Source organism: Leptodactylus fuscus, chromosome 2 (assembly GCF_031893055.1).
Source record: "Leptodactylus fuscus isolate aLepFus1 chromosome 2, aLepFus1.hap2, whole genome shotgun sequence".
Taxonomy (NCBI): domain Eukaryota; kingdom Metazoa; phylum Chordata; class Amphibia; order Anura; family Leptodactylidae; genus Leptodactylus; species Leptodactylus fuscus.
The window spans coordinates 23607605-23623233 of record NC_134266.1 but is presented as its reverse complement, the minus strand read 5'-3'; the positions used below and the strand labels follow the sequence as shown (position 1 = coordinate 23623233).

Here is a 15629-nt window from a genome sequence, read left to right as displayed (position 1 = left end):
GCAGGCTCACTCACCATTTTACTTAATGGCAGTTCGCGAATGAGCTTGCGCAGTAGCGATCCTGAGGGAAGCGCTACTACGCAGGCGCGGGATTTGAAGAGAAGAAGCCGGAAGAAGACACGGAACCAGAGGGCGTTACTACAAGAAGACAGAAGAGGCAGGCGTGCCTGAAGTTGACGTCACATTGTGCATCCCCGCCCATGGTGCACGTTCAGTAAGATTTGCATATATGTTTTAATGCTTTTATTACTTAAAGGATATGTATATTGTCTTGTGGCAGTTTCCACAGGACTCCCAGTTGTTATGGTGGCACAAGGCGGATCTATACAATATTAGGCAATACTAGTTAGGGTGGGTTCACATCTGCGCCCAGTCTCCGGTTTAGCCAATCCGGCCAGTTTCCATCTTCTGCCCCGTGAAACTGGACAGAAAACGGAAACCAGTGGTCAGCTTTCAAACTCATTCACTTGAATAGTTTCGAATAGCATGCACCCATAGAAATGAATGAACGTAGCTGGCACACAGGGGGTTAAGCGGCCGGCCACCGGCAAAGTCTGCGTGCCGGCCACTTCCATTCATTCCTATGGGTGCGTCTTATTCGAAATGGCCGTTTGAAATAGTACATGCTCATCTCTAGTGGTCGCCTCTGCAAACCCATGCAAGTGAATGGGTTTGGAAGCTGGCCATCATGTTTCTGTCTCCTGTCCAGTTTCACAGGGCAGAAGACAGAAACCGGCTGGATTAGCTAAATCGGAGATGGGCGTAGATGTGAACCTGCCCTTAGATACTATATGGACAGTATTAGACCGGCCCCCAAAGTACCAGAGGATCCTCTAGTGGTGCCCAAGTATTACACAGTAATGGTCCCACTGGAGACAACCAAATTTGAAGGGTATTAGGAGAATCGGGCTCCAGAATTATTTTATCTGCTGGACCCAAGAAACCTTAGTCCGATACTGTATATGGCGGTATAATTTATGCATTGTATGGTGGTATTATTTTCCTAACATTTTAGGATTACTTGATGTGACATAACATGTAACCTGATTATATGCCTGTCCTCTCTTACAGCTTGCTTCTGGAAATACTGTATTCAAAACAAGTGACGGAGACGCTCACGCACCGCAATGACGCAAATCGACCTGAACAACAATGAAACTTCCACCGCGAAAAACACTTTTAGAAAAACTAGTGACAAGGAACACTCTTATTCTGGTCCAGCATTTAATATGTTAAGAAAAAGTGAACTAAGTGAAACAAACCAGTGGTCTGGACCCTGGGCCTCTAGAGCCGGTGTAGAATCCCAGCATACCAATAAAGTTGTACATAGTCAAGGCATGCTGGGACTTGTAGTTTCAAAACAGTTGGAGAACTGCAGGCTACAGATCCAATGTGTAAATCATGCTCAAAAAGACATTTAACTATACAAAACAAGAAATACTTGCATTTTTATTATGTTTTTTTTGCCACATCTGAAAATATTGGCATGGCTAAGAGAAGTTATAATAGACTTCCAATTTATGGATGGAATATACCATTCTATGACACAAAATATTGGTGTATAAAATATGAAAACATGTTACTATTAGAGATGAGTGAACACTATTCGAAACTGCCGTTTCGAATAGCACGCACCCATAGGAATGAATGGACACAGCCGGCATGCAGGGGGTTAAGCGGCCGGCCGCTAGTAAAGTTTGCATTCATTCCTATGGGAGCGTGCTATTCGAAACGGTAGTTTCGAATAGTGTTTGCTCATCTTAGTTACTATACTGCCATATGTAACCCACATGATACCACTATACATAGAATTTTTACCTTGTTAAAATAGGGATGTTTAAGTCCCATACCTGGGCCGCCCCTCAACTGAGAAGGTCAGCCTACTTTGAGGCAGGATTTCCTAAACCACATCCACAGTTTAAAGGGGTTTTCCAGGAATTATAAAACTTCAAGGAGGAGGAAGTGGATGTAAATCAAAAAAGTCACATGTCATCTTTTCATTGCATGGCTCCAGTCCCCTTACCCTCCTGTGCAAGGAGGCACCAGGTTGGAAGCAGAGAGGCTCACATGACCACTCATGAACTGTCACCAATTCCTTACCAGCGACCACCAATTGGTCATCTGTAGGGTTGAGCAATCAGGTTTGGAAAAGATCGGATCCTGATCGGGATCAAATTTCATGATCGGGATCAGGGTCGGCTGGAAAATGATCGGAAATCGGATTTTGAAATCTCAAGATCGGCTCAACCCTAAAAGTGACTTTTCCCATAGAGAAGCATTTACTAGGGTTGAGAGATCGGGATCAGGAAAGATCGGATCCCGATCGGCGATCAAGCAAATTTCACGATCGCGATCGGCTGGAAAATGATCGGAAATCGGATTTTAAAATCGATCCTGAAATCTAAAGATCTGCCCAATCCTAGTCATGTGAGCCTCTCAACTTTTGCAAATCGGGACTGTACAATAGAGGCCGGGGATAGGGGAGTACGCCATTTATTTTGTTCTACACCCGCTCTAGACATTCCTGACTTTGCTATTTTTCCTCTTAAGTCTGGACGTCCCCAAATTTGCTGGGAGTCTTTCTGAAAATTTGGTAAACTCAGGACAATAGGCAACGAACCACCATACAAAGTCCAAACTATAATTAATATCCAAATAATATTCCCCTAAAGTGCATACACAATACTGGTATACGGATCCTAACATATAACTAATACCACCACCATACATTGCTCCACGGTAACTGGGTGGTCATGGTTTGGCTCCAGGAGTTCCCATATTCTTGGTAACTTTAATACCTAAAAACTAGAAAAACTTTTTTTTTTATTTAAAAGATTTTCTGCAAAAATTGGCAAATCCGATATAAAAAATACATATAATCCCAACATAATAACTTCTGACATTTGTCCATTCATTTTATGAATATGTATGGGATAGACAATGACTTTTGACAACCTCTGTGGGCAAATACTACTGTAGTACCTGACGTGGCCAATGTTTTATCACTTTTGGCTATTTAGTAAAATGTGTTCGATGAAAACAATTGTACAAGTGTCTGTTTAATGTTTGGGTCACAAAATGGAGTCCAAGGAAAGTTAGGCCCAGTGGAGGAGACTTATGAAATGGTCTCTGCTGCCCGTAACAACCAATCTATTATGAGGCTTGGGGTTTGGGTCCTGGCTTCAGTCTAAAAATATGGTCAGTATTTCATAGGCCAAGTACGTCCTAGCCACAGGATGGATAAATGCCTGCATGGTAGGGACCCCCATTGACTGCAAGAGCGGATATCCTGTATGGAAGGGTAGTCAAGTATGATCACTGCGTTCCATTCAGAGTCTACGGGACTGCCAAAGAAAGATATGTACAGAGCTCAGACATTCCCAGCTGTACCATAGTGTTTGAATAGAGAAGAAGTGACATGCTCGACCATTGCTTCATTCAGACTGAATACACAGGACCTCCCTTTTTAGAATTAGTGGGGGTCACAGCAGTAGGACGTCCATGGTTCACATATTGATCACCTATAGGTAGGGTTGAGCGATCGGCTGGAAAATGATCGGAAATTGGATTTTGAAATCTCAAAATCGGCTCAACTCTACTGTATATATACAGTGTTGCCCAAAAGTATTGGCACCCCTGCAATTCTGTCAGATAATACTCAGTTTCTTCCAGAAAATGATTGCAATCACAAACTCTTTGGTATTAATATCTTCATTTATTTTGCTTGCAATGAAAAAACACAAAAGAGAATCAAAAAAAAAGTCAAATCATTGATCATTTTACACAAAACTCCAAAACTGGGCCTTGAGATTGCTCATGCTTCCTCACAATTTTGCTTCTCAAGTCCTCAGACAGTTCTTTGGTCTTCTTTCTTTTCTCCATGCTCAATGTGGTACACACAAGGACACAGGACAGAGGTTGAGTCAATTTTAATCCATTTCAACTGGCTGCAAGTGTGATTTAGTTATTACCACCACCTGTTAGGTGCCTCAGGTAACAGGTGCTGTTAATTACACAAATTAGAGAAGCATCACATCATTTTTCAAACAGTGCCAATACTTTTGTCCACCCCCTTTTTTATGTTTGCTGTGGAATTATATCCAATTTGGCTTTTTGACAATTCTTTTTGTGGTTTTCCACTGAAGACAAATTAAATGAAGATAATACCAAAGAATTTGTGATTGCAATCATTTTCTGGAAGAACATGAGTATTATCTGACAGAATTGCAGGGATGCCAATACTTTTGGCCGACACTGTAATATACAATTAGGGTTGAATGATCGGGAAAGATCGGATCCCGATCAGCGATCGAGCAAATTTCACAATCGCGATCGGCTGGAAAATGATCGGAAATCGGATTTTAAAATTGATCCTGAAATCTCAAGATCGGCTCAACCCTACCTATAGGTCATTCATTGGAATCTGGTGATAACCCCTTAACATGACCATTCGTAATTCCTGACAGCCCCTTTAAGGAGATATTTGCTTTAATTGTCATATCAGACTTTTTAGTCCCATATATAATAAAACAAACCACATAACTACACGTAAGAGTGAAGATGACATTTACTACAAATAGGCATACACATATAGCAGTATTTAGTAACATACATCAAATAGTTTTCCTTATATATAGTGAAATGCACAAGAATTCCTGCAATTGCATTCATTAAAAAGATCAATTCAGAGGCTCAGAAGCAGCATGATATAACAGGAGAACAAGGACCCAAAAAAGTGGAAGGTATATCACATGATGCTAGAAATAAATAGGAAGTCACGTGGCCCCTATAAAATAAATCACAAATGATCCTGGAATATCCAATTGTTATTGTACATATAATGATAATGTGTTGCTTTACAAAATTCTCAATTTTGTCCCCAGTCAGTAGAAGAAGGCCTGTCGGTCATATTTTCCCCACATTTCCCGGTATATATAGAGGAGACTGTGCCCTTTCCTTGTATGTAGGAGAAGGAGGAGCCCTAGAGACCGCCCATGAGGAATCAAACATGGCCAACAAATAGTGGTGCCTCCCCCAAGGGCCTATAGCAGCCCTGTGCCACATACACCCTAAAAGTACACTAAAAGTAGACATTCCTATGTAAGTCTGGATTGTTTCTGTATCCACCACAGTAAAATGGAGAGGATCTACTTAGGCCTGAACATCTCCTGTCCCCTCTTTTTAAGTGCAAAGGGAGGACATAATGGGGATATGCTTATCAAATATGACTTTCCTTTACCTGGGCCAATATTCCCTGACCCTGTATACTCAATACTCAGATTAAAAAAAGAGTAGCTTGTTGGCACCCTACTGACACCAACCAGCCAGAACACCAGTTCACCTGGGCACATCCTACTGATATATCTCCTTTAAAGTCGATTATATATCATAACACTGACTTTATAATTTTGGGGCTTTTTAAAAAAATATTTCTCACAAGTCACAAGTTTCATCATAAGAAAGGGCCGAGATAGGCAAAAGAAATATATCTCACAAAGCTGTAAAGTTTGGATGTCCCAAAAATATACATTTTTCAAAAATCCCTCAAGTCATTCTCCGTATGGCCCAAACACACTTAATGGCACTTCAGGTTCAGGTATCACGTCACTTAAATTTTATTTTTTATGTTTTGGGTCACCTTGACCTAAATCTATGAATTTTCCATCGGGCTGTTCTGTTTTGTCATATTGTTAGAAGACCGTTCCGCGTTAGTTCTGTCCGTTTCCAGGAAAGCCTGCTTTTTTCGGAAACAGCAGTAACTAAGGATAGGCAGAAAAAATTTTTGCTAATTTTTGGGGCAAAATTTCATAAGGGTAGTAAAATGAATGGGATATTCATGGTCAACTCGGAAAAGTTGCCCCTCTCTAATGAAACCAATTTCTACATGGTAAATGAAATCTGGACAAATGACCCCTTTTGAACCAATACTGCATATGGAAGATTTTTTGGACATCGGTAACATTCTTTTATAAATTCATTCGTTTGGCAACACCGAAATAGGCAAATTCAATCTCACAATCTGCTGGACACGTATTGATAAATTCATCCCTGGTGTACGCGTTTTTGAGGTATCTCCAGATTCCGGTCATTTCTCTTGGGATTTCGAAATTCCGGAATTTTTTGCAAACAACCTAAAAAAAAATCATAAAATATGACATAAGTAAGACTTCTTAAAAACTAGAAATCCAGGATTCTAGAGGAGAATTTTAAGAAAATTCAACAGGTTTTATACTTGAGCGGGGGATTACATTTTTTGTCAAGAAGGAGTCAGTAGTCTTAAAGGGGTTGTCCAGGTTTAAATTTTTTATGGCCTGTTTTCAGGATATATGATCAATAGGGAATAGATGAATTGAAGTCAATGGGCTGCAGTGAACTTGCTGGACCCCTAGACAATGAACGCAGCCAGTCCATACAGTAGCAGGTCCATACAGATGATCAGTCCGGGGGTAGAGTGTTGGTCCCCTATCTATCATGTATTTAGGCCATAAAAAACTAAGCCTGTACAACCCTTTTAATTCAGTAGGAACAAGTTCTGTCCTATAGACCACACCTGTAATATGACATTATCATTTTAAGTTTATCATTACAAGAATTGTAGAATTTTTTTTTTTAAAGGGCTGTGTCACCAGAACCAGCATATCACCTAAGCCCTGCAGATAGATAGGTTAGTGTCACCAGAACCAGCATATCACCTAAGCCCTGCAGATAGATAGGTTAGTGTCACCAGAACCAGCATATCACCTCAGCCCTGCAGATAGATAGGTTACTGTCACCAGAACCAGCATATCACCCCAGCCCTGCAGATAGATAGGTTACTGTCAGCAGAACCAGCATATCACCCCAGCCCTGCAGATAGATAGGTTAGTGTCACCAGAACCAGCATATCACCCCAGCCCTGCAGATAGATAGGTTACTGTCACCAGACCTCAGCATATCACCCCAGTCCTGCAGATAGATAGGTTAGTGTCACCAGAACCAGCATATCCCCCAGCCCTGCAGATAGATAGGTTAGTGTCACCAGAACCAGCATATCCCCCAGCCCTGCAGATAGATAGGTTAGTGTCACCAGAACCAGCATATCACCCCAGCCCTGCAGATAGATAGGTTACTGTCACCAGACCTCAGCATATCACCCCAGTCCTGCAGATAGATAGGTTAGTGTCACCAGAACCAGCATATCACCCCAGTCCTGCAGATAGATAGGTTAGTGTCACCAGAACCAGCATATCCCCCAGCCCTGTAGATAGATAGGTCAGTGTCACCAGAACCAGCATATCACCCCAGCCCTGCAGATAGATAGGTTACTGTCACCAGACCTCAGCATATCACCCCAGTCCTGCAGATAGATAGGTTAGTGTCACCAGAACCAGCATATCACCCCAGCCCTGCAGATAGATAGGTTAGTGTCACCAGAACCAGCATATCACCCCAGCCCTGCAGATAGATAGGTTACTGTCACCAGACCTCAGCATATCACCCCAGTCCTGCAGATAGATAGGTTAGTGTCACCAGAACCAGCATATCACCCCAGTCCTGCAGATAGATAGGTTAGTGTCACCAGAACCAGCATATCCCCCAGCCCTGCAGATAGATAGGTTAGTGTCACCAGAACCAGCATATCACCCCAGCCCTGTAGATAGATAGGTTAGTGTCACCAGAACCAGCATATCACCCCAGTCCTGCAGATAGATAGGTTAGTATCACCAGAACCAGCATATCACCCCAGCCCTGCAGATAGATAGGTTACTGTCACCAGAACCAGTATATCACCCGAGCCCTGCAGATAGATAGGTTAGTGTCACCAGAACCAGCATATCACCCCAGCCCTGCAGATAGATAGGTTAGTGTCACCAGATACAGCATATCACCCCAGCCCTGTAGATAGATAGGTTAGGGTCACCGGAATAAAACAGAGTTTTCCTTTGTGAATCACTGTCTACATTACTGAGATATCACTTTTTGGCAACATGCAAATGAACTCTATGGAGCAACTATTGCATTGCCTCTTGCCTCTTTGGAGCAACTACAATGCCCTCATTACTGCAAAGAGCTCATTTGCATACTGACAAAAGTGGCCATATCTTGGCAAGTGCCCTTTTCTTAAAGAAGGTTTCCATATGTACGGTGGTCCCACTATAGGTGCTATCCAAAGTCTCTGCACCACTGGCTGTCATGGCAAAGAGAATGCTAAAGCTATCACCACCAACCAAGTTTTGGAAGGATCGCAGATTCAGGACTATGTCAGTGCTGTGTATCTTCTCCCATTTAACAGGTATTGCCTGGTTCCCATTTTCCCTGCTCTAATGTTATTAAAAACCTTATTACCCCTAACTCTCGAACCCCCTCTGCATTTTGATTCTCCCTACAAATCCCTGTCATATCCAGGCCTATACTCAAGTTGGACAAGAAGTTAGCTACTTCCTCTGCAATATCAGTAGTTATCTACACTAGTCCACAGACTGAATGGTAAAAGGGATGGAAGGGTTCGGTCACTGAATTACAGCTAGAGCTGAGAGAGGGAGTGAGAGGACCCTCCGGGTGACAGTGACAAATAACATAGCTCCGTAAAAGTTAATATGGCTGACATTAATGAGATTGGACCACTACTCCTTATCTCAGGGTTAATTTACAAGAGACATTATTTATGGGCGGTAGGGGCCAATCTTGTATAAGAAGCTGACAAGATGGAAAGAGCGGAGAGGTTATATAATCAATATCGACCAATCAGATTATCTGCTATGGGACAAACCTTTATGATATGGAGTTTTGGTAACAAGTTACAATCGGCCAATGTGAGCTCATTCCCGTCCAGAAATTTCCTGTTGGAGACGGTGATCTCCTCTGTGGAATAGGCATCGATCTCGTCAGGCAGGGGTGAATTCAGAAAGTCATTCAGCTTTTTAAAGGATCTCAGCAAGTTTTTCTCTAAAGCTGAAGAACAATAGAAAAATACACAATTACTGTCTTATAAATGTGTCTCACTGTATTGAGCACTCTGTCATAAGAAGCTAGAACCTAATGGAAGAATCTCCAGTCATGGACACTACTCCAGAGCTGGATTCATAATTCTTCAGGCTTGAGAGTTGGACTCTTACAGCAGGGGAATAGGTGAGGTGAGTATTGGTTGTTTTTTTGTTTTGATCCATTATACTGTGGGTATCATGAGGGGACTATAAATATTGTGAGGGCACCAAGAGGGGACTAAATATACTGTGGGGGCACCTGGAGGGGACTATATATGCTGTAAGGACACCAGTTAAGGCCACTATAATGTGTGGGGGGCACAAAGCGACATTGATGTGAACGGGCCAAAGTGGAGGTGGTCCTTTGTATACGTAAATTTTCAGTCCTTTATTCTGCATCACCCTGCACTGTTCTTATTGCACCATTATATTTCCCAACATGGATGTAGGTGCAGATATTGTACTAGTGCCTAAGGGGGGCAAAAACCTATCAGATGCATAAGAAGTAGGGTTGAGCGATTGTGTTCGGAAAATCGTCAATCGAGAAAATTTCACGATCGCGATCGGAATTCTGAACATGATCTTTTTAGGTGGAATCGAGATCGGTGATTATTTCCCACAATGCTTTGCTACTGGCCAAGCATTGTGGGAAAAGCTAACAATGTTAGCCTTCACACTGAGTATACGCTCTGCTCATTCTGAGTGGAGTGTATACTCAGTGTGAAGGCTCCGCTGCAGTTCCATAGGAATGAATGAAAGCAGCCGGCACGCAGCCTTAACTCCCTGCGCGCCGGCTGCGTCCATTCATTCTAATGGGAGACTAGCTAACATCTCTAGTAGCTACTTACCTGCAGAGATGGCTGGTCCGGTGCCCGGTGTTCTTGTTCTTCTTCGCCTCACTGCCCCCGCCTCCCAGGTTAGTGTTTAAAGAGCTAGGAAGAATGCGGGGCTTGTGGCTTAGGAGAGTGTGGGCGGGTACAGGGCGGAGAGACGTGACGTGACACACTCTCCTAACCTGGGAGTCGGGGGCAGCGAGGCGAAGAAGAACGAGAACACCAGGCACCAGACCAGCCATCTATGCAGGTAAGTGGACACCAGGGGGGACTAAGTAGGCAGAGGATTAAAAAAAAACAACCTCTGGCTACTTAGTTATTAAAAAAAATCACTACACAGCGTGGATTCTATCAATTAAAGCGTTCAATTGTTAGATTCCATGCTGTATAGTGAATAGGATTGTTTTTAAAATCTGATCTCCGATTAGTAAAAAAAATCCCATTGACTTGCATTGGGATCGGAATTGGGATTTGAATGAAAAATCGGAAATCAGATTCTTATTCTTATGGTAGAGTTGGAAGGGACCTCAAGGGCCATCGGGTCCAACCCCCTGCGAGTGCAGGTTTTCCTAAATCATCCCAGCTATATGTTTATCCAGATTCCGCTTGAAGATTTCCATTGATGGAGCGCCCACCACCTCCCGTGGCAGCCTATTCCACTCTCTCACTACCCTACCCAGGATCGATTTCAAAATCGATCCTGAAAAGTCAAGATCGGCTCAACCTTAATAAGAAGGCTTCCATACTATAAGCAGTACATGATAGCTGTGGGTCCTGTTACAGATTTACAATGAGGCCTTGGAGCTTCAAGTTACCCTCTCTGATGCCCAGTCATACCACCCCGTATTTAGATCCCATAAACTTTGCACTTACTTTCATTAAGATCTTTCCGAGGATTTTTTATATAGGCTGAAAATTTTGCAAACACATCATTTCCTGCCGAGTTGGATTCTGGGTGTTTTACAGCAAGTTTAGGATACCTTGAACATAATATGAAATATATAAGTGACCTTTGATATCCTATGGAGTGCCGTACAATGATATAGGTTACGCACATTCACATGTAATGGTGGACAAGTCAGGTTAAACATCCAGATGCTATCTTTTTGACTCATACATTACTTTTCCCACAGTGTCCACATGTCAACTACTTTACAAGGGAACACATTGGTCTTTGTTGAGTATGGGGCTGTTTGTAGGGTTTAGCCCTGAAGTCTTGTGAAAATAATTCCCAAAAGAGTGAAAGTCCAAATCCATATGAACATGGTTCTGGAATGGGATATCCAGCAAGCTCATACACTTGTGATGGTTGGGGTTCACATACATTTGGCTGTATAGAGCATTTATGTAACTTTTTTATGTCAGATTTATCACAAAATAATAATAATAATAATAATAATAATAATAATAATAATAATAATAATAATAATATACTTTGGCACGGTTAGTTTTTCTTCCAAGAATTCTTCAATTTTATTCACATCGGTTTTCACCTCCCCATCAAATGTCATAAATGGCGGGTTCGTTCCCGGCGCCAGGTTCTGTAGATCTGCTGGTTTCCTGTAGGGACAGGATTAACAGTTTATTGGATTTACCAAAAGCCAAAAATTTGCCCAAAATTCAACAAACTACATTGTGCAGAGGTCTATGAACGTGCTACTATAGAAGGACCTGCACAAAGATGGTCACATGACCTTATGTGTGCTGGTCCTGCAATCTGAGGGCAATGCTGTAAGGATGCACAGTGTGTGCTGCCACATGTAAGTGTCTGTGTAATGGCTGTCAAAAGACTGGCATAAATGACAATATATTGGCCGTAACGCTGAAATTACCTCTTCAAGTCCACCGTGGTGACGCTAAATATAATTCCTTTCAGCCAGAGGATCATGAATAAACGCTGAGAAAACGGACAGTTCCCGATACTCTCCCCATCACTTCCAGCCTGAAAACAAAGCCACAATTAATTTAAGGAGATTTTATCAAAAACAAATTATACAAAATTTGACAAAAAAAATTGACTGAAAACTACATATTGTTCAGGACAAAGCTGCAACTAGGGGGAGGAAAGCGAAGCAGAATTTCTACATGAATAGCGTGCATACCCTTTACCAAAAAACTGCATAAATTGCATCAAAATGGCGCACAGAATAATATATCTGGCACAAGTCGCTTGACATGGAGGCTTATCTTTTTATCTCATCTAAGCCATTACTATCAGGGTATGTTGAAAAGTGCATAATACTGTAAGCAAAAAGTCGAATTTTGGTGTCATTTGCAATAAATTCCTGGAATATTTTTCCTTGTAAATCTTTGAGTTCAATGGGAGCCGGATACATGTTCAGTTTGCTCCCCCTAGTGGTAGCTTTGTGAAGCAGAAATGTATATATTGAGAGGGACTGTCTACTCATTACAGCCCTTGTGCATATTTCCTATTGCACTGGGTTCACACAAATGAATTAAAAAAATTGTCCAAGTCATATCCACAAATTTTAGCACAAGTGTGTGGTCCATGTGTCCGTGCATAGGATGAACTAGACACAACAATTTGCATTTACGTTTCCCTTTCCTTCTCTGCCTCGACCCAGACCACCATGAAGACTTGTTGACAATTTTTGCCTTCCACATACCGGTAGTAATCATGTCCCCTTTATGGTGTCCTTTTTTTCCTTTCTGACTTCTTACTTCAGTGCACCAGAGTGCAGAGCGAATACATTTATGATGCACAGGCTGCCAACATGAATGGAAATCAGGAAACGTGATAGAAGTTTAACCAGTCTTGGTGCGGTAAGGGTGACCCGTGGGCCTTTCCCCAGCCACATTCTGAATGGTGGTGCATAGAGCTGATGGCTCTGGGCTCACTTTTGTATTCAACTCTGTTTATGTCCTCACAAAATCAGGACTGATCCTAATCTATGTACCTCTTCTTGAAATCAGGACCCACCACCTGGGACAGTACGACAGTCCGCCCCCCCCAAAAAAAACCAAACAGATGGCCATATTGTCTTCGGGATGGTCGGTGGGGGGGGTTGGGGGGGTCGGCACTACCCTTTGCCCCAAAGGTAATCCCTGGTCATATTTACAACATATTCATCCAGTCCTATCAGTGTGTTCAGCTGCCCTTGGTTTCATGTGTATGGGCACCTTAAGATAATATAGCATTAAATTAACCAGATTCAGTGCAACACTGCATGTAGCGACCCAGTATGGGGTCCCCATAGGTCCATATTACAGACCCCTATGCACTACATGTTCTGCTGTATGATGCCTCTATATGGCAATATATTTTCATGTAAAACCATACCGCCCAACTTTCAAAGGACTGAAAGAAGGACAGAATGAGCGGCAGGCTATGCACCGTGGTAGACATAGTCCACTTAGGCTCAGCCGCTTCCCATCAATGTCTCTTTGTGCCCCGTTCCCCTGCTCTTCTCGACTGTCTCTGGTCCTGGAGCCTTCAGCAATAGATATGACATCATTACATTGCATCTACTGCTCCTAAGACTTCAGCTGCAGAGACAGGGGCCAAATGGTGAAGCAGGGAGATACCTTCCACCGACTGGGACACCACTCGGAATCTGGGACTGCCCCTCTGAATCCAGGACGGTTGGGAAGTACGTAAAGATAATGTTTATAGGAAGAATATTATCCTGGGCCATCACAATACCAGAGGATCCTCCGGCGTAACCAGCGTGTAGCTCTAGCACAAGAATGGTCCAGCAGAAGACAACCATATTGGACGTATACTATGATCTATTTCCAAGGGATTGTGGAGAATGCGCCCCATAATCACTTTATCGAAGGGGTCCGAGGTCCGAGGACCGTCATCCTGTATTTGCTGTATTCTGGATCTGTACTAAAAATGGAGGACAAGTCATGTGGGGATATAATACAAGCCTCACACATGACACATTGTAACAGCGGCTCCGGATAACAAACAGATATGCAATTCTCACTTTTCATTTAATGTGACATGTTAACGCTCCTGGAGCGGATCCACGACAAACACAGGACATGCCCGAGCGGCAAGGAACCAGTGACCTTGCTGTAAGGAGCCGGGATACATTTATCAGCAGTGTACAGCACAATTTACAGCTTAGAGGACAAGTTCCTGGGAACCGCACGTTTTCCTCATTTGTGTCCCATTGTCCTGGCAACAGTAAATTTCACCAACGCACAAGGGCGAGGGTTTCTCGGTAATTTTCCACAAGGCCCGGTACTTAGTTACTATAGAGAGGAGGGTCAGACTATCCCTTTAGAACAGGTAGACGCAAGGAGATTAACAATAGTAACAATGGCGAGATTTATGAAACTGTCTAAACGGAAATCGGACATTGCTGCTCATAGCAACCAATCACAGCTCAGCTTTCATTTTTTCAGAGCTGGTTATGGAATGATAGCTGCGCTGTGATTGGTTGCTATGGGCATGTTTACTTTTACAACTGTCCATTAACTCTTTAATTGACTGTATGATATTAGGGGCTTGAAGGGGGTATCTATAGGAGGCGAGAGGTGTCAGTTGTGCTCAGTGCAGGGGTAGGCAACCTTTCATCACTCCAGCTGTTGTTAAACTACATCTCCCAGCATGCACACCTGCTCTGTTGTTCTTGGAGCTCTATGGAAGTAAATGGAGCATGTTGGGAGTTGTAGTTTTACAGCGGCTGGAGTGTTGAAGGTTGCTGACCCCTGCCCTAATGCCTTAGTTAGGCTCGGTTCACATCTGCGTTGGGGAATCCGCTTGGGAACCCCTCGAATGTGATACCGAACATTTTATAAAGCGGTGAGCAATGAAGCCACACGGACCCCATAGAGGATAATGGGGTCCATGTGTTTTCTACACGGTATCCGAACAAATCATGCGGAGAGAAAAGTACTGCTTGATGTGAACACAGATGTGAACCAGGCCTTAGGCCAAACCATTGACTCTGACTCCTTCAATAAATGTATGTCAGTCATGGTCAGACAGAAGCAGTAAAATTAGGCTAGGTTCACATTTGCATTGGACTCAAAATCATTCGGCTCCCCCCAGCAGACGGGAACAACAGAGAGCCTGTCCGCTAAAACAGTGGTTACCTGTAGACACCCCATCTGGCGTCGGGTCTCCGCCATTTTTATCAAGGACTTTTCTCTCCGAAAATTTTTGTCAGATACTGTGGCGGAGTCGACTCCAAAGTCTCTAATTCATTACATATCTAGTCATTGATTCCTACGTAATATGAATATAAATATGTAACAAACTATACATCAAATTATTACATCATATCCTATTAATATTATAAATGTGAAAGTTTGTGAGTTTGTGGGTTTGTGTGTTTGGATGTTTGCATGTTCGGATGTTTGTTCCTCAATCACGGAAAAACCACTCCACCGATTTGGCTGAAATTTTCCACAAACATAGTTAATACACCCGATTAAACAATAGGCTACTTTTCGTCACAATAGCGCACATACGTTTTTCCCAGGACCCCCACAAAACCCAAACTCACACCACCATCTCTGCAATCTCACACACTTTGGACCATAGCAAGCCACAAAATTCATATTGCCCTCTACAGCCTCGCCCCTAACCCCACACAATCACATATACATATACTTTACCACTTTGCCCCTCCCCTTAACGATACTCCAGGAGGCTCTCTTTAACGCTCCGGAGCAGCCATGTTTGCCGACCCCCACCGCTCTGACAATCCGCGACACCGCCCACCCATGTCAATACCCCTAGGTGGTCTAATAAATGCAAAAAAAAAAGTTTACAAAAAGTAAAAATATAAAAAAATAAATAAAAAGGATTAAAAATTCAAATCACCCCCCTTTCCCTAGAACACATATAAAAGTA

The 15629-nt window shown here is 42.7% G+C and overlaps 1 protein-coding gene across 2 annotated transcripts in view; it reads right to left on the bottom strand.

The window, feature by feature from the left end:
• Positions 1 to 5852: 5852 nt before the first annotated feature.
• Positions 5853 to 15629, bottom strand: part of CLIC6 (chloride intracellular channel 6) — a 374274-nt gene continuing 364497 nt past the window's right edge. For both annotated transcript variants that reach the window (XM_075263451.1, XM_075263450.1), the window contains 5 exons: positions 11629 to 11738; positions 11231 to 11356; positions 10670 to 10776; positions 8750 to 8931; positions 5853 to 6131 (listed from right to left, as the gene is read on the bottom strand). In XM_075263451.1, the coding sequence (XP_075119552.1) occupies positions 5967 to 6131; positions 8750 to 8931; positions 10670 to 10776; positions 11231 to 11356; positions 11629 to 11738 (690 nt within the window). In that variant the 3' untranslated portion in view covers positions 5853 to 5966. The remainder of the gene's footprint in view (positions 6132 to 8749; positions 8932 to 10669; positions 10777 to 11230; positions 11357 to 11628; positions 11739 to 15629) is intronic.